This window comes from Balaenoptera borealis (genome assembly GCF_965194805.1).
Source record: "Balaenoptera borealis genome assembly, chromosome: 3".
Lineage (NCBI taxonomy): Eukaryota > Metazoa > Chordata > Mammalia > Artiodactyla > Balaenopteridae > Balaenoptera > Balaenoptera borealis.
The window spans coordinates 148,811,401-148,828,966 of NC_138866.1; the positions used below are offsets into that span (position 1 = coordinate 148,811,401).

Here is a 17,566-nt window from a genome sequence, read left to right on the forward strand (position 1 = left end):
ACATCTGAGGCTGCTCTCCTGCTTGGTGAACTTTGTGGTTTTCCTCTCCATGGAGCTCATTTGTTTTCAATAAACCCTTTTGTCCTCCTTACCCAGTTCCAGGTGAAAAGGTTCCAAAGCCATTGTTCTCCACAGATAGATACCCAGACCAGGTGAACCTGCCAGTGCCAAGGCTCCGACACCCAGAGGTGAGGAATCCAGGTCAGCAGCTCCCCGCACACAACCCTGTCCTAAGAAGGCAGACTTCTGCCTGGCTGTGGGCCTCAATCCCTTTACATCAATGGGGGTGAGGGCCAATGTCAGGGGCTCAAGTGGTTCACGTTGAGGCAGCCATCATCACAGCCTCCTCTGACTCTCCCAACTTTAGGCAGGTAGGAAAAGGCCTCCAGAGCCTGTCCCCCCATGCTCAGACCTCTCCCTGGGTTCACTCCTCCAATACAGCACCCACAAGGCCCAGACCCCAGGGAGGCAAATGGAGACCTCTGACCTTTAGGCCGCGTTGGAAGGTGGAGATAGACAGCAGGGCTAGGTCTTGCTGCTCCTCAGCGTAGCGCACCAGGTACACGTAGACAAGCTTCTTCACCTGGGGGGAGTGGGCTTCTCAGCAGGGACTGGTGCCCCCACCCCATGAGATGTCATCACCCCAGCTGGCTGTGGTCCATGGGGAAAGCATCCTGGGTGTACCCTGGCTCCTTTGCTCTGATCCACATCTAGTTCAGGGACATCTAGATGGTGTCTTTTCCTGGACCAGGAACATTCTGAGCAGATTGGCCCCCCCCCCAAGGCCTGGATTGTTCCCTTCCTCACCCCCAACCAGCTCCAGTTTATTCCTTGTGGAGGTGGGCATGAGAGACCCCCCTCACCGTGTAGCACTCACCTCTATGTTCTTACAGGCCACGTTCTTCACCACGGCAGGAAACAGGTCTGAGGCATTCTTTCCCCGGGCAATCATCTGGGTGGTGGGGTCAAGGTAGGGGGAGAAGAAGGATGCCAGCTGTCATTAGGGGAAGGTCCACAAGGAGCCAAGGAGAGCTGCTCTTTGATCCCCAGGCCCCTCGCCCAAGGGAGGCCCCTCCTTCCCCCCTCACCGCCACAATCCTCTTCATGGCCTCCAGCTTGAGGGAATCCTTGTTGCTGTCCAGCATCTCCTTCAGGTCATCATGCCTGGTGGGAGACACAAGAGGTCAGCTGAGAGCACAGCAGTGGGGGTGGGGCTATCAATCAGTAGGATCCAGGCAGAAAGAAGGGACCTGGGCAGGGAAAGCAGGACTCGACCAGAAGGGAAGGTGGTAAAATACACATCAGGGGACTTAGGGTCGCAAGGAGCATGTGGGCCAGCCAGTGTTATGGGCTAAGTTGTGTCCCCCTCATAAAAGATATGTTGAAGTCCTAACCCCAGGTACCCAGAATGTGACCTTATCTGGAAATAGAATTGTTTCAGCTGTAATTAGGATGGGGTAATACTGGAGTAGGGTTGGTCCCTAATTCAATATGTCTGGTGTTCTTTAAGAAGATGGCCTTGTGAAGAGAGAGAGATGCAGGGAGAACGTCTTGTGAAGACAGAGGATTGGAGTGATCCATCTACAAGTCAGTGAACATCAACGATTGCCAAACTACCAGAAGCTAGAAAGGGGCAAGGAAGGATTCCCCTACAGGTTTCAGATGGAGCATGGCACTGCTGACACCTTGATTTTGGACTTCTAGCTTCCAGAACTGTGAGATAATAAATTTCTATTAAGTCACCCAGTTTGTGGTTACAGCAGCCCTGGGAAACTAATACAGCCAGGAGATGATAGGATGGATTTGGGGTGGGAAAGGTAGGGACCCTTCCCAGGAAATGGCCAGTTGGATAGATGAGAAGGACCTGGAGCCAGTGGAAAGGAGGTGGGTGTCAAAATAAGAGCAAGATGCCCTTGTCCCGCCCCGAGTGTGGTCCCAGGCCCTGACCCCACAGACTGAGTTGATTCCAAGGACTGGACTCGTCCCAGATTCTCCAGAGTCTGTTGAGGTGGTCTTACCACAAAGGCCAGACCTGTCACATTCAACAGTCATTCAAGAAAGTTATAAAACCCTAATGGGAGAGGTAAACGATGATTTAAATAAATAACCCCTTGCACATGACGGAGGGGAATAAAGGTAGTCTCCAAGCCAATATACAAATTTCATACAATGGCCATTGAAATTTCAATGGAGGCCTTTTGTCAAACTTCCTGAAGTGACTACAGAATTCATCCAGAAACAAAAATCAATTGGTAAGAACTCCAGAGAATTTTGGGGGGAGAACAAGAGAACAATGGAACAATGACAGACAACTCCCCCTACCAGAATTCAAAACACAAAACAACATGACAACGATAAAAGCCCTATGGTACCAGGTTAAAAGTAGAAAGTCAAGAGTCATAGGGGGGAAATTTCACAAATGGATCTAAGTTGATACATTAGGAACAAATAACTCACCAATGGGAGAAAGAAATTTTCCTCCTCTGAAATAAATGCTGTCGGGACAACTGCTATGTAGCAAAGAATTTAACTTGTACATATATTTCACACCAAAATTAATTCCATATTTGTTTAATAGTTAACTTACTTCAATATATGGAAGAGGGGGAAATTTTAATTTTCAAGGTCATAAAATTATCAGTAATAATAATTTTTTATTATTATTACTAGGTTTTTTTTTTTTTAACTTTTGTATGTAAACTAAATTTAAGAAAAAAAAAAAAACCAAGGCAACTGTATTTGTTTGCTAGGGCTGCCATAACAGTAACACAGACTGGGTGGCTTAACAACCTAAACTTATTTGCTCACAATTCTGGAGGCTAGAAGTCTGAGATAAAGGTGTCAGCAGGTTGGTTTCTTCTGAGGCCTCTTTTCTTGGCTTGTAGATGGCTGTCTTCCTATATCTTTACATGGTCTTCCCTCTGTGGGTCTCTGTGTCCAAATTTCCTCTTCTTATAACAGGTGAATTATATTTGATTAGCGCCCACCCTAATGACCTCATTCTAACTTAATTATCTCTTTAAAGGCCCTATCTACAAACACAGTCACATTCTGAGATATTGGGAGTTAGGACTTCAACATATGAATTTGAGGGGGACACAATTCAGCCCATAATAGCAACAGAAAGGAAAATATTTGGGATATGGTGAATAAAAGTTTAATATTCAAAATAGATAAAGTACTGATATAAATTTAGGGTATATATTCAGTATTCACTGTCAGGGGCCCTTCTGCCATCCGCTTGCCCCGCCAGGTAGACACAGCCCTGTGCTGCTGCTCCCCATTCAGTGAGTGGAGCATTGTCTGGTATTCCTAGGCCATGTGCCCTTGAGCAGTGAACAACCTGCCCAACCATACTCAGAGGTCCAGGGGCTGGTGGTCAAAGAAGTGAACAGAGAAGTGTGAATAACCCCATGGAAAACTGTGTCTGCACACAGCTGATAGAGCAGTGGGACCACTGATGCACTCATATATTGCCCAGGCAATTCCAAAATGTAATGAGCAGTTGTGTATGGAGAACTGTACATTCTCTAATCTCCCAGATGATACTCAGATAATCCGTAGCTTTGACCCAGGCATGAGAACCCAGCCGGGAGAGGTATCACCAATGGTAGGAATTAAAAAGCAGTGTGCGCAAAGTTAGTCACAGAAGTGAAACATTTAGAAGCAATACAAAATCAGAAATTGGAGGTAGCAATATTAGGAGGGGGAAGAGCATGATAATAGTCATAAAGAGCCAAGTGTGACTGGTGCTGATGCTGAGAAATGAGTAAGCGATAAATGCTAAGAGGAAGAAAAGAACCTGACATAACACGCACCTAGTCATAGGGCTGCATTTTGCAGAAATGTGTGAGTGCTTAACAGAACACAGAGGACTTGCTAGCTGTCAGATGAGGGCAGGAGAAGACGTCCAGCCCCACTCAAGTTGATCTAAAACTCCTCCATTCAGGAATACTACTCAGCCATAAAAAAGAATGAAATAGTGCCATTTGCAGCAACATGGATGAACCTACAGATTATCATACTAAGTGAAGTAAGTCAGACAGAGAAAGACAAATACCATATGATATTACTAAAATATGACACAAATGAACTTATTTACAAATCAGGAACAGACTCACAGACATAGAAAACAAATTTATGGTAACCAAAGGGGAAAGGGTGTGGAGGAGGGATAAATTAGGAGTATGGGATTAGCAGATATAAACTACTATATATAAAATAGATAGACAACAATGTCCTACTGTATAGCACAGGCAACTAGATTCAATATCCTGTCATGAACCATAATGGAAAAGAATATGAAAATTATATATGTATATATATCTATATATATCTGAATCACTTTGCTGTACATCAGAAGCTAACACAACATTGTAAATCAACTATACTTCAATTTAAAAAAAAAAAAAACCGATCGAAACTCCTCCATTCAGGAAGATGTCCCCCCAAACCAGAGGACATTTTCTACTCCCTATGGCCAAGCCAGGGTCAGAAGACAACCACCTTGTCACCCTCCTAAACACAAACCAGGTGGTCAATTCCTAGGTGTGTTGAACTCAGGACACATGGCTGTAGACAGAGATACAGACCATTCACCTGGGCCTGGGCAGCACTGAGGGTGTGGGAAGAATGACAGAGCTGGGTGCCACCTTCCCCAATATATGCACACCACTGCACCCCCAGGAACCTCCATACATACCCCCACACAGCCAACTCACCCTCACAGACACCTACACACCCAACCATCCCCACCAAACACTGGTACCAGCGATACCCTCCCACATCTCCCCGCAGACATACCTACACCCCATACACATACCCAGACCCCCAAAGACACACCTACAACCCCCAGACACATACAATCTATACATAAACCCACACACACCCACAAAACCCCCTGCAGACACACACCCACAATCCCCACAGAAATACACACAGTCACAGACACATATACCACACATACAGACACTTCCCACAAAAACACACCCTCAACACATAAACCCACACACCTATGGACGCACACACCTCACCTACAAATCCCTACAGACGCCCACAGACACATATCCACCACGACTCCCCCCACCCCCTGATCCAGACATGCACATACCCCACACACGTCCCTCGACAAACACACACACACCACATACACATACACCTTTTTGACAAGACTGAGTTACTCCAGTCTCATTGGCCAAAATGGCCTGTGGGCTCCCATTTGAGATTCTTCATGATAAATACAGGCTTTTAAGATCAAATACTCCAGCCTCACAGATCCTCTGACCGCCTTCTGAGGGGTCAGGTGGGCGTCCTCACTGGTCAGCCTGGGGTGACTTCACGGGGACCTGTCAGAGTTTGCCCAGCCCCTTTAACGCTGGGAGTTCTCTAAAGTAGGCTTCCTCGCACCCGGGTGTCCTCACCACCCCGACACATGCCACAGGCCCGTGTCCAATGCACACACCCAGGGCGTGTGCTGTGGCACCCACACTTCTCCCACCCACCCAGCCTAGCGCACACCTTCCAGGCTCCTGAAGGCTCTAGGGCCCTAGGTGAGGGGAATCGAGGGAGCGGAGGGACTACGGGGACATAGCGGACATAGCACAGGTAGGATTGTCAGCTGCCCCCTGACAGACAGCAGCTCCCTCCTAGGGTGTAACCACCCTGGGCCCCTCATCTTCACTCTCACCAGCTTATGTTCCCAAGAGGGAGAAGAAGGGAGAGATACACAGCAACACTCTAGGGCCATGAAACATTAATCTCCCGTAGTCAGATCCCCTTATACTGCTCTCACTGTGACCTGACCCCTGGCCTGGCCTGAGGGACTCTCTGGGGTGGGGGGCACTGGAGCCAGCTGGTGGGTAAAACATGGCATTTGAGGCCAGACATACTCATCTCGCCTGATATCCACTCTCCTCCCTCCCCTCACAACCCAAGTTCCAACCCACTAGACAGGAGAAGGTGGCCAAACACTTTATCCTGTCTCCAAACCTCACCCAGAACCCACTATACCTAGGACCTGGGGGGAGGAAAAGGTCAAATATTTTACTCCACCCTCAAATATTTTACTATCCTCTTCCCCTCAGAGCTTCCAGGGAGTTAGGCTTATCTCCCCCAACTCAAACTCTCAGTCCCCCATACAGTACCCCTGATGCCCCCCCTTCCCACCTAGACCCTAAATGCCGGCCCAGTCCTCCTGCTGAGGAGGTGGAACTTAAATGGGTCCTGGCTGAGAGTGGCAGCTTCCCACGCCTTGCCTTCCTGGCTGTCTGGGTGAGGGTCTCTGGGGGCCCCTCTGTACCGTAGTGGCTGCCTCTGGCTGTGGCCTTGGCCAGGCTCTAGGCAAGGTCCTTCCAGGGATGCTTCTGGGGTCGTGTCTTCCTCTGGCGCCTGCAGCCACCGAAGCTCCTCCGGCTGCAGGGCCTGGTACCAGGGTGGGGGCCCGCCTTCAGGGGCCAGCACAGGGCTGGCAGCCTCCTGATCAGCCCCACAAGTCCCTCTGCCCCCTGGCCTCACCACGGCCCCTGGGAGCTGCAGGAATCGCTGCATTGGGCACCAGGTCCTGCTCTGAAATGGGACTGAGCTGACCAGGGAGCTGGGGATGCCTGTCACTGTCACCAGACGGCCCGCCCCGAAACTCAGAAACTGGACACTGGCGGGGAGGGAGGCTCTGGTTTCCTCTTCACTGCTCAGAGACAAGGACTCACGAGGGGGAGGAGGGCAGGGACTGGGGACAGGGCCAACCCCCAATCTCCAGGCAGGGGACTAGGGGGCAGGAGAGCTGATCCAGACAGAGGTGGGGCATCCCTCCCCTCCACTCTCATGCCACAACTGGACCTCTGCCTCCTCAGAACAGCTCTTCCTCAGAAATCTTGTACACCCCCTTCTCACCCTGACCCTAACCATCTTGATCCTCACCTGTCTTTCCAGGGCCATTTCCTTGATTTTTTCCTTCCTATCAGCACTCTCTTATCTCTACTTCCTCCATACTTGGCCTAGGCCCCCCAGGTCCCCCCCTCCAATCTGCTCCTTACTCACATCCTTGGCCCTCTTGTCCCCTCGACCCCTACCCTGCCAGGAGTGGTTAGTTTATTTGCTGTATTTCAAACCCCCTTGATGCTCCTCAAATTCCCACCCACAGCCTTGCCTTTGCAGCTTCACTACTGGCTTCTTACAGAAAATAAAGGCTTTAGATCAAATCCCCACAGCTCCCAAGCATCTGCATCTACTCTCTCCTCTCCTGTCCTCCTCCCTCTGGGCAGAGCTGGTCCTCCTTGAGGCCAGGCCAATCCTCCCACCCAGCTCGGTAAGCCTCCCCTCCCCTCTCTCCTTCAATTCCTTTCAGCCTCTCCCACACGGCTGGCTCCTTCCCATCAGCAGTTAAACTTGCTCTGGGCTCTCCCATCCTAATAATAAACAAACAAAAATAACAACAAAAATAAAATAAACAAACCTTCTTGAACTGATGTTCTCCTCTGGCAACTCTTTCCCTCTCTCCCCCTTACAGTCACACTTCTTGAAAGCAAAATTCCCATCCATTGTGTTTTATTTATTTACCTCCTCTTCACTCCTCTATTCACTTTAATCTGGCTTCCCATGCTGATTAGAATTTAGGGCTGAGGAGCCATGATGTCTACAAATTATATGGTTCAGCCAAAAATATAGACAGATGGTTAGATAAGGCAAATATGGCAGAATGTCAACAATGGTTGAATCTATGGGGAGGGCACACATTCATTGTATTATTCACTCAACTTTTCTGTATGTTTAAAATTGTTCATCATAGAATGTTGGGGAAAAATAATCTAGCCCCTCCTCTTCTGACTTTGCCAGAACTATTCTCCCAGGGCAGAAGGTGGGGAGTAAAGCAGAAAGGGGTTGACCTGCTCTTTGTCAAGCCAATGGTCATGATTGCTTTCCTTGTTTGAGTTGACCTCAATGGGCATTGACATTGCTGATCGCTTCCTTCCTGAAACTACATTTTATTTTTCCTCCTTCCCTTGGCTTACTTTTTCTCAGTTACTTTGAAACACTTTCCCCCTGCTCTCTGGTCACTCTTAATTCCATGTCTTCAGGGTTCCTACTTGTGCCCTGTCTGAACTCATTTTATATTACATGCTCCCTAGGTTCTCTTGGCTTCCTTTTGTGGCTTTGATGGATATATAATAATCTCCTGGACTCCAAATCCTAACATCCAGCTACCTACTAGACTTGAATGTATTATACCTCAGAGTTTACAATCTCAGCATGTCAAAAGCCATTATTTTCCACATATTTGCTTGTAATGTCTTTATGTCCAATTACCCTGTATGGCACCACCATCTATCCAGTTATAAGAACTAGTAACCTGAGATTATCCTTATCTTCTCCCAGCCCCTTCCTCTTACCTTTCCCCCCAGTTAATCATCAGGTCTGTGGCTTCTACCAGCTAAAATAGCCCTCAAGTCCTGTGCCTCGCCGATAGTCTAGGCCACCATCATGTCCTCCCCCCCAACTTCAACCCCCTTCACTTGTCTCCTGCTGAATCCAGCACCCCTCCAATCTCTTCTCCACAATCCAGCCTGGGATCCTTCTAAAATACAAATCTGCTATTGCCTGCTTAGAACCCTTCATTGCCCCCCCCCGCCGAACCTTGGCATCTCCCCACCTTCATTTCTGGTCATTCCGGTGGCTTGCACAGAGATTCTGCCCTCACCGTATTAGCACCTACAAAACCTGTGATCTGGCTCTCCTTCACGTCCACACCTTGCTAAAAGCTCGTTCCTCTGCCCGAAACATCCCTGGCTCTCCCCTGTCCCTTCTCTCCGGGCACAGGGACCAGCTCCTCTCACCGCTCTGACAGCCCCCGCTACACTGAACTGTCACTGACAGCTTCTTCCCTGTGCCCCCCTCTAGAGCAACTTGAGGACAAGGACTGTCTCATGTTCATGGCTGCATTCACAGTGACTAGGACGAGACTCGACACAGTAGGCCCTTAAAAAGGCTTGTTTCAAAATTTACGAATAAACGAACGAATGAGCCAAAGGCGAAAGGAAAGAGTGGGAAGTTAAGGTAGGGCTGAACTATGGGGCAATGTGGGGAGCAAGAGTGTGAGCGCCAGATGGGAGATGGGGATGAGAACATGGGGACCAGAATGAGGGAAAATGGATTTGTAGGAGGGGCCAGGCCTAAGGTTCTGAGTCTATTCCAGGACGGGCCTTCCTGGACAGGTCCCAGGCTCAAGCTCGCCGGTTCTGACCCCTCCCCCACGTTATTTTGGCGTCAATTCGCCACACGCGAAAAAAGGCGGAGAACCTGTAATCCAAACCTACTAACAGGAGAAACACCTGGGGCGGGAGGATTGGTCCTCCAGAAAGAGAGACGGCTGGCCCATCCCCCACCAGCCTCCGACCCCCTTCCCAGGTCCCCGGCCGGCCCCTCACGGCGGGATGCTGGCGTGGGGGACGGGCGTCGCGAGGGCCCGTGACTGCGGCGGGAGGGGGCTGGGCAGGCTTCCGGTGCGCGCGGCCGGGGCCCGGCCTGGGCGCTGCCGACTGGCCTGGGCGCTGTCCATGGTACCGGACCGCATGTTTCCAGGCCGGCCCGGGCACAGCCACCCTCTCGGCCGGCTCCCTCACCGCTTGTAGTCGGAGGAGAAAATGCCGCCGCTCGCCGGGTCGTGGCCGTACTCGGGCTCCCCGGGGCCAGCAGAGCCGCCCTTGTCTTCGCTGTAGGCGGGGGCGGCCGACATGGGGCGGCAGGGGAGGTCGCGGGCTTCGCTGCGGAGGTCGCGGCGCCTCCGGGATGCGGCAGGGACCGAGGAAGGGAACGCAGGCCGGACAGGCGAGATCAGCTGCGCGGCCTGGGCTCCGCAGAGGCCGCAACCTGCAGTGGCGGAGGCTGCGCGCGGATTTATCAATCAGAGATGCTCGCGTGAATATTCTTAAAGGTACCGGCGCCTGCGGAGCGGAGGGCGTGTCCGCGGAGAGAGCAGGAGGGGAGGTGTAGCAGTCTGGCCCCGCCCCAATCCCTCGGAAATCCCTCCACCCCCCAGTAAGGAAGGTTCCTGCCCTTTAAAGGGACTGATGCAGCTCCAGGTCTGGGGGTGGGTGGAGGTTGCTGGACTGATTATGGGTCAGCCTTCTGGGGATGCAGAACGTCTTTACCTACCACTGACCACCGAGTCTCGGTGGAACGGCCTCTAGGGGCTCCACTCATCCCAGATACTAGCGCGGATGCTCACCCACGCTGTGGAAAGAAAGGGCGGGGGTGGGGGAGGGGTAAGAGAAATCTGTGCACAAGGGTTTCCTGGAGATGTTGGAATTTAAGGAAGGTTGGTCCAAGAGCGCCAAGGAGCCTACAGCATGCTGCTGTAGATGTAGATGCAGATGTAGAGAGATGGGGACAGACTAGAGGGGAATGTGAACCCCGAATTCAGCTTTGGAAAATAGTTTAATGACCATTTCTGAAGCCCTCATGCCCACCCAGGAGTGCCTGAGGTCATGACTAGTCCACGGTCAAGTCCACATCCACCGAAACCTAGGAAAGAAGGGGAAGGGAAGAGGGTGGGTTAGGGTCTGGTGTGACTGCCAAGACTCTTGGATCATGTGAGGCCTTCAGCTCCTCCCCCAAGGTACCCCAAGGAAAGACGGCCTGGATCCAGAGGGAAAGTGGTGACTGGATTGGGGGAAGGGGTGGGTTCTAGTTGACTTTGGGGCATCAGGTTGAATAGCTGGGGTCTTTTGGCTGGACTTCACGGAGAAGGTGAGAAGGCCTGGATACGGAGTGTGGAAGGGTCCATAGGGCTGAGTCTTGATCTATAGACTAGGACACAGGTGTCTCCAGAACCAGAATTGGTGGGCCTGGGTGGAAATGGGCGGGGCCGGAAAGGTGGAATTTGGCTCCGTACGTGGGTTCCATTGGAAAATGGGAATAGGGACTGACCAGGACCACGGCAGCACCTGGCTGAAGTAGGCTGAAGTAAATAGATGTGCCCAGTATCTGTGAGCTGGGATCTTCCTGGAGTGGGCCCAAAAGGGTTTCAGAGGAGTAGAACCTTGATGAGTTAGCAGGCCTAGTTTGCTTCTAGGGGCTTTGGGTCTGCCAGAGGAAAGTGGATCTTGAGGTTGAAGAACGTGGCCTGGGTGGGGAGGGAGGGCCTGAATTTTCCAGGAACGCATTGGTTAGCTGCATTTGTTAACTGGCTCTGGAGGTGACGTGGGGTCCTGCGTGAGTAGCTGGGCCGTGTGCACTGAACTAATGGGACTCCGGGCTATTTGTAGGGGGTCCAGGTTGGGCTCTAGGCCGAGCAGTGCAGTGCAGAGTGCACGCAGTTGCTGCACGTGGGGTGATAGGGAGGTGGGTCAGCGTCCAAGGCTTTGCGTATGCAGTGCTCCAGCCACCCTGTCTACGCAGCACCCTCCAAAGCGAGCGGGAGCACAGCAGCAGTCGCTGCCGTTGTTTGGACACAACGCCTTCACAGGAGCCGAGAAACATGAGCGGGCCGCGGCCACCAGGATTCTTGCATGCAAGGATCACCAGACAAGTGCTGATCAGAGCCAGGTTAGGTCCTGTGACTCCAGCCCCAAGATCCAGCCTGCACCCCTATCTCCCAAGATCCCGCGGCCCTGAGCCCCATACCCTGGGTGCCCAAGTGCCTGTCTTCAGAGACTCACACCATGAGCTCGGGACCTGCAGTCTTCATCCCCGTGAGGCCCACCCACTGGTGGAGCTGGGCTTGATGGGCAGCCTCTGTTCGAAGACTAAGGCCTGCGTTCCAGATGAGATACTCACCCTCAAAGTGGATGATCTCTCTGTGGCTGCAGTACATGCCCACGTGGGCCCTGCACCAGCATCCAGTGGGTGACATCAGCCTGAACAGGAAGAGGTCTCCTGGCTCAGGTGCTCCATGGCCTCTAAGTGTTGACCCAGGAAAGCCTCAGACAGGAAGAACTTAATGGTGCTGACTGCCCCAATCAGGGCCTGGGAGGAGAAATGGACCAGACCACCGTGTGTTTGCAGGCTGGGATGAGGGAGAAGCCACTGATCATTGGGTCAGATGGGCCACCCAGGGCTCAGGGAGACTTGGCTTGGGGCTAAGCCTGAGGTGAATGTCTTCGCTACTTCACACATGCCTCCCTGTGCTGAGGAACTTCAGAGGCCTGGATATCATGGATAAATTCTGCCCTGAGCCACCCTTCAGTTTCCAGCAGTTGAGACCTCCTCCTTATCCAACGTTTTCTTCTCATCTCAAATTCCAGCCTCGCCATTCCCCTCCCCTCCTCCTCCTTTAGGACCCCCTTTCCCAGTCATCTCCCATCTTGCCATTCCCTGGAGGCAACACCAGGGGCATGTGAACCTGAGATGAGCAGAAGTCCTGAAGAAACAGCAACCTGGGGGACTTCCCTGGTGGTCCAGTGGTAAAGAATCTGCCTTCCAATGCAGGGGACACGGGTTCGATCCCTGGTTGGGGAACTAAGATCCCACATGCCACGGGGCAGCTAAGCTCACACGCCACAACTACTGAGCTCGCGTGCCTCAACTACAGAGCCCATGCACCCTGGAGCTCGCATGCCACAACTAGAGAGAGAAAAACCCACATGCCACAACTAGAGAGAAGCACGTGTGCCACAATGAAGAGCCCTTGCCACAATGAAAGATCCCACATGCTGCAACTAAGACCCGATGCAGCCAAAAAATAAATAAAAATAAATAAAATAAAATAAATATTTTTTAAAAAAGAAAGAAAGAAACAGAAACCTGTGTGAGATCTAGACCCAAGACAGGCATCTCCTGCCAAGTCTGAGAGGAGAAAGACCCTCCCACAATCTCAGCCACCAACATCTATTAAGCTGCTGCTCATTGATGCTTAATACAATCCCACAAGATGGGTACATAACTGCATTTTCAGGATAAAGAAACAGGTTTCCAAAAGTTACACGTTGCTGGAGTGCACACAGCTTAATGTATGTCTGCATGACTCTTTCGTGTGCCCTTTGACCTAAACATCAGTCACCTCCCTTACCTCCTTTTCCTCTATAAGGAAGTGAGAAATGCATTTAGTTCAGGTTTCTCCTATCTTTACTGAGAACAAAGGGCTTTTGGGACCTGGGAGGATGGCCTGTGTGGTTGTGCCTGAGCTTTGGTCTCAGAGAGAGCCTGGGAAAGGGGGTGAAAGTAGGGCCTGCCTCCCCTGTCCCTGACGCTTCCCTTCCCTCCTGGCCCCAGTCCATAGTACCCTCTACATATTACGGAGTGAATCTCAATTTTCACAAACTGGGAGCTGTGGAAGACTCAGGGGACCAACTCATCCCAGTTTGCCTGGGGCTTTCCAGGTTTTAAAATAAAAAACCCTACATCCCAAGAACCCAGGAAAACTTGGACAGTTGGTCACCTTAGGCTCAGGTCTCCCCTCTCCCATCTCTCTTGACCTCAAGAGACCACAGGGAGGACCCAGTCATGTGAACAGCCCTTTGGACTTTGGTCACACTCTCCTGAAATTCACCAGCAGCATCTCTTGCTTCCCACTCCCCCCATACCCACTAGGCCAAGCAGAGGTCACAGCTGTGGAAGAGAGTGGACTGTCCTGGCCCCTACTGGGGCAGCAGGAACCCCACCTGGAGAAAAGATAAGCTGAGGATTTCTGCTCCAGTTACCTGAGATGTGAAGCTTATCTAGGGAGGGGAAAAAAACCAAACAGCTGTCACCACCTGGCTCCTGAGGAGTGAGGGTCCAAACCACTGCCCCTCTGGCCTCTCCCCACTCAGGCTGTGCACGGTGCATGTGGGACTGTCTGTCTGTGCGTCAATGTGTGGCTATGCATTTGGCGTGCCCATGAGTCTGTTGCAATACTGGATACAGGACCGGGAGACCAAGTCCGAGCTGTGCCACTTCTCTGTATGGGACATCAAATAAGCCACTTCTTCCCTCTGGGCCTCAACTTCCTCATCTGTGAATTGGGGATAATAAGCTTGGAAGGCTGGACATCACAGGACCATTGGGAGGCACTGAGAACTCTTTGTGAGCAAGACAAGGAGAGACCGGCAGCATTTGTTTATCTTTGGCCTGCACCTGAGCATGCAGAGCTGGGCGTCAAGGGAGGAGGGGTGGGGAGAAAGTGTCTTTCTCATCTCAGAGGAGAAAAACAATGGGCCCTCAGAAACTGGCTGCCTCCTTGTGAGCCCTGCCCCAGAGCTCTTAGGAAATCACGCAGCTGGAAAGGCTCTGGAGAGCAGGGCCCCACCCCTGACTCTCCCTCTGAAAAGTTCCCCAGTGGTGAACACTTTGGCCACCATCAGTTGGGCCCCTGGACTTTGAGTCAGGGTCTGGATGAGGAGATGACCCTTCAGATAGGGGATGTAGGCCTACACGTGGGGCTCCATCCATAATGATAATATTTCTTGCCAGAAACTGTGCTAAAACCCCATTTAGCCCTAACAGTAATGTCATGAAATAGATACTGTTGTTATCCTTCCAATTTAACAGAAAGGGAAACAGGCTTGGAGAGGTTGCCAAGGTTACAAACTAGTAAGTGGGGGAACCAGGATTCAAGGCCAGGCGGTCTGGTTCCAGTGCCCATGACCTTAACCACTGTATAGTACCTGCCTCCCTCATGCTGCTGGCACACGAGCACCCCCTTCCCCAGACCCCACCACCAGGAATTACTGACCCCCTGTATTCTTCCTGACCTTCCCCTTGGCTTTCATTGAGCTGAGCTGCCGTTTTCTTTGTAAGAAAGGAGAAGGAGCGAGGTCCTGGAGCTGTGAGCAAGAGCCCAGGGGACAGAGCATCCCACTCTCTGGGCACCTGGCCTGAAATGCTTCCCATCCCATTGGGGGTCCTCACTGGGGACCTGATCTCTTTCTCCTTTCACTCTGATGGAGAATTTTAGAGGAACAGCGGTGAGGGTGGCCCTGCAACTGGGTGTGGGGTGACAGGCAGTCTCCTTGGGGCCCTGGGCCCTGCCCTTCCCCTAGAGATCCCCAAAGGACCTCACCCAGTAGGGTCCTACCACTGAGCACAGGGCTTGTGGGGTCATTGTGGTGGCCCTTGGTGGTGTGGCTATGGCCTAACCCCTCCTGTCCCCCTTCAGTCTAGCCCTGGACAGAGGGTTCCTCTGTGGGAAGCAAGGTTTTGGGGTCACTGCTCTCAGCTGGCCATCTCCAGCCAGAACAGGGGTTGGGGCTCCCCACTGGGACAGAGCAGACCCTTCCTTTGAGCCCCCAGCACACCCTGGGCTGGCCCTTCCTTCCCTTACAAAACCTTTGGTCCCCACCCCCACCTTGGCCCAGTGATCCCACCTGAATCCTAGCCCCCAGCCCAAGCAGCTCATCTTGCAGTCGTCACCTCCGTACCTTGCTAGGTGCTCTCCTTCTGTGGCCAGAGCAGGGAAGACTAGCTGTCCGCCCCTGAGGCAGACAAAGGAGCCAAGCAGGAAGCCCAGGGGCCCTGTTCCGAGCATCACCACCTGGGCCATTCTGATGGCAGCACTCCCTCCTCCTGGCAGCTCTGGGGACAGGTGGCAGCCAGAGACCGTAAAGCTGGGGCCTGGGGTGGGTAACTGGTGCCCTCACCCACCCCTCTCCCCTCCTCCTGGTGTTCAGTCCCTACCCCATACCCGCTTGTGCTTGCAGTGCCACTTGTGCCTGCAATCTGAAACTACCTTTCTCCCCTTACTGGCCTCCAGGGTACACAGATGCCCCATCTTCACCCTATTGTGGTCAGAGAGCAAACTTCTGATGATTTCAGTTCCTTTTAATTTGTTGAGACTTATTTTATTGACTAACCTATGGTCTATATTAGTGAATATACTATGTGCACTTGAAAATGTTCATTTTGCATGTTTAGGGTGCAGTATTCTATAAATATTAGTTAGGTCAAGGTGGTTGATAATGTTGCTCAGATCATCTATGTCTTTACTGATTTCTTGTGTAGTTTTTCAATGAATTAATAGAGGGATTAATTGTCCATTTCTCCCTTCAATTCTGTCAAATTTTGCCTTGTGGATTTTGAAATTCTATTATTAGATACATAAACATTTGATTATTGATATGTCTTTCTGATGAATTGAACCTTTATGGTTATGGATGTCACTCCTCATCTCTGCTAATAATTTTTGCTTTGAAGTCTATTTTATCTGATATTATGCTATTTGTAGCTATATCTTTTACCATTCATTTACTTTTGATCTATCTGTGTCTTTATATTTAAAGTGCATCTCTTGTAGACAGAATATAGTTGAGTCTTGCTTTTTTATTCATTTTGGCAATGTCTGCCTTTAAAGTGAACCATTTGTTGTTCCATAGATATTTAATGTAATAACTGATAATGGTTGGATTTTGAGCTACTATTTTTTTTTTTCCCTTCTGACTTTTGTTCCTTTCTTCTCCCTTTCCTGTCTTCTTTGGGCATATTCAATTTTTTTTTTAAAGAATTTCACCCAATTAAAAAAAAAAGAATTTCATTTTACATATTGACAGTTAGCTGTACCTCTTTGTATATATTTTAGTAGTTTCTCTAGTACTGTAATGTAACTATGTACTTAAGTTTTCACAATCTACTTAGTGATGATATTGTACGATGTCACATAAAATGTAGAAGTCTCGTAACCAAATAGGTCCATTTACTACAATCCTTGCCCCATCCTTTATGCTTTGTTACATGTATCATATCTACACACATTAGAAACTCCACAAGATGATGTCATAATTTTTGCTTTAAACTGTCCTGCATTTTAAATAAAGTAGGAAGAAAAGAGTCTTTCATATTTACCCAGATAGTTACCATTTCTGATCCTCTTCATTCATTCATGAAGGTCTAAGATTTTCCCTGATATCATTCACCTTTACCCTGAAGAATTTCTTTCAGCATTTCTTGTGGTGCAGATCTGCTGGTGGATGAATTCTCTTAGATGAATTCTTTTATCTGAAAATAACTTTATTTCAACTTCATTCATCCTATTGGATGTAGAATTCTGTATTAACAATCTTTTTCTTTCAGCAGTTTAAAGATTTTCCTCCACTGTCATCTGACCTTCATAGTTCCAGGTGAAAAATCAAAGATAACTCAAATTATTGTTCTCCAGTATGTCATGTATTGTTTATCTTCACTATTCAGATTTTATATTTGTTTTCAGCAGTTTGACTATGACGTACCTAGGAGCAGTTGTCTTCATGTATATCTCATTGTGGTGCCCTGAGAATTTTGAATATATACATTTTTGTCTTTACCAAATTCGGGGATTTTTGCCATTATTTTTTCACATTTTTCTGCCTTGGTTTCTCTCTCCTCTCATTCTCCAACTCCAGTTAATACCATCACCTTAATATTGTTTGATATGTCATTTTTTTTTCAGTCTTTATTCTCAGTCTTTTGACTGAGATGTCTCCTGGTATTTCTTTACTTTCACTGACCCTTTCTTCTGACAACTTCAACTTGCTGTTAAAATCAGTCATTTATTTGTTTACTTATTTTCAGTTTTAGAATTTCTATTTTTAAGTATAATTTTCTTTTCTTTCTTAAGATTCTCCATCTACTTATTTGTTATGACTATCTTTTGTTTAAAGTTTTTTGTAGATATTTATAATAAATG

The 17,566-nt window shown here is 49.7% G+C and overlaps 2 protein-coding genes across 3 annotated transcripts in view; both read right to left on the minus strand.

The window, feature by feature from the left end:
- The window catches only part of AP3B2 (adaptor related protein complex 3 subunit beta 2), a 31,428-nt gene extending 21,542 nt beyond the window's left edge, over positions 1 to 9,886 (minus strand). The window contains exons 1-4 of one of the 2 annotated variants that reach the window (XM_082388487.1): positions 9,615 to 9,886; positions 1,089 to 1,164; positions 878 to 952; positions 488 to 583 (exon numbers count right to left, since the gene is read on the minus strand). In XM_082388487.1, the coding sequence (XP_082244613.1) occupies positions 488 to 583; positions 878 to 952; positions 1,089 to 1,164; positions 9,615 to 9,727 (360 nt within the window). In that variant the 5' untranslated portion in view covers positions 9,728 to 9,886. Of the gene's footprint in view, positions 1 to 487; positions 584 to 877; positions 953 to 1,088; positions 1,165 to 6,298; positions 6,562 to 9,614 lie in introns of those variants that run through there. The other variant, XM_082388489.1, reaches the window with a different exon arrangement.
- Positions 9,887 to 10,204: 318 nt separating this feature from the next.
- LOC309625878 (uncharacterized protein) overlaps positions 10,205 to 17,566 on the minus strand; it is a 33,468-nt gene continuing 26,106 nt past the window's right edge. The window contains exons 3-4 of the mRNA XM_082385925.1: positions 11,654 to 11,958; positions 10,205 to 11,580 (exon numbers count right to left, since the gene is read on the minus strand). Of these exons, the coding sequence (XP_082242051.1) occupies positions 11,233 to 11,580; positions 11,654 to 11,845 (540 nt within the window). The 5' untranslated portion in view covers positions 11,846 to 11,958 and the 3' untranslated portion in view covers positions 10,205 to 11,232. The remainder of the gene's footprint in view (positions 11,581 to 11,653; positions 11,959 to 17,566) is intronic.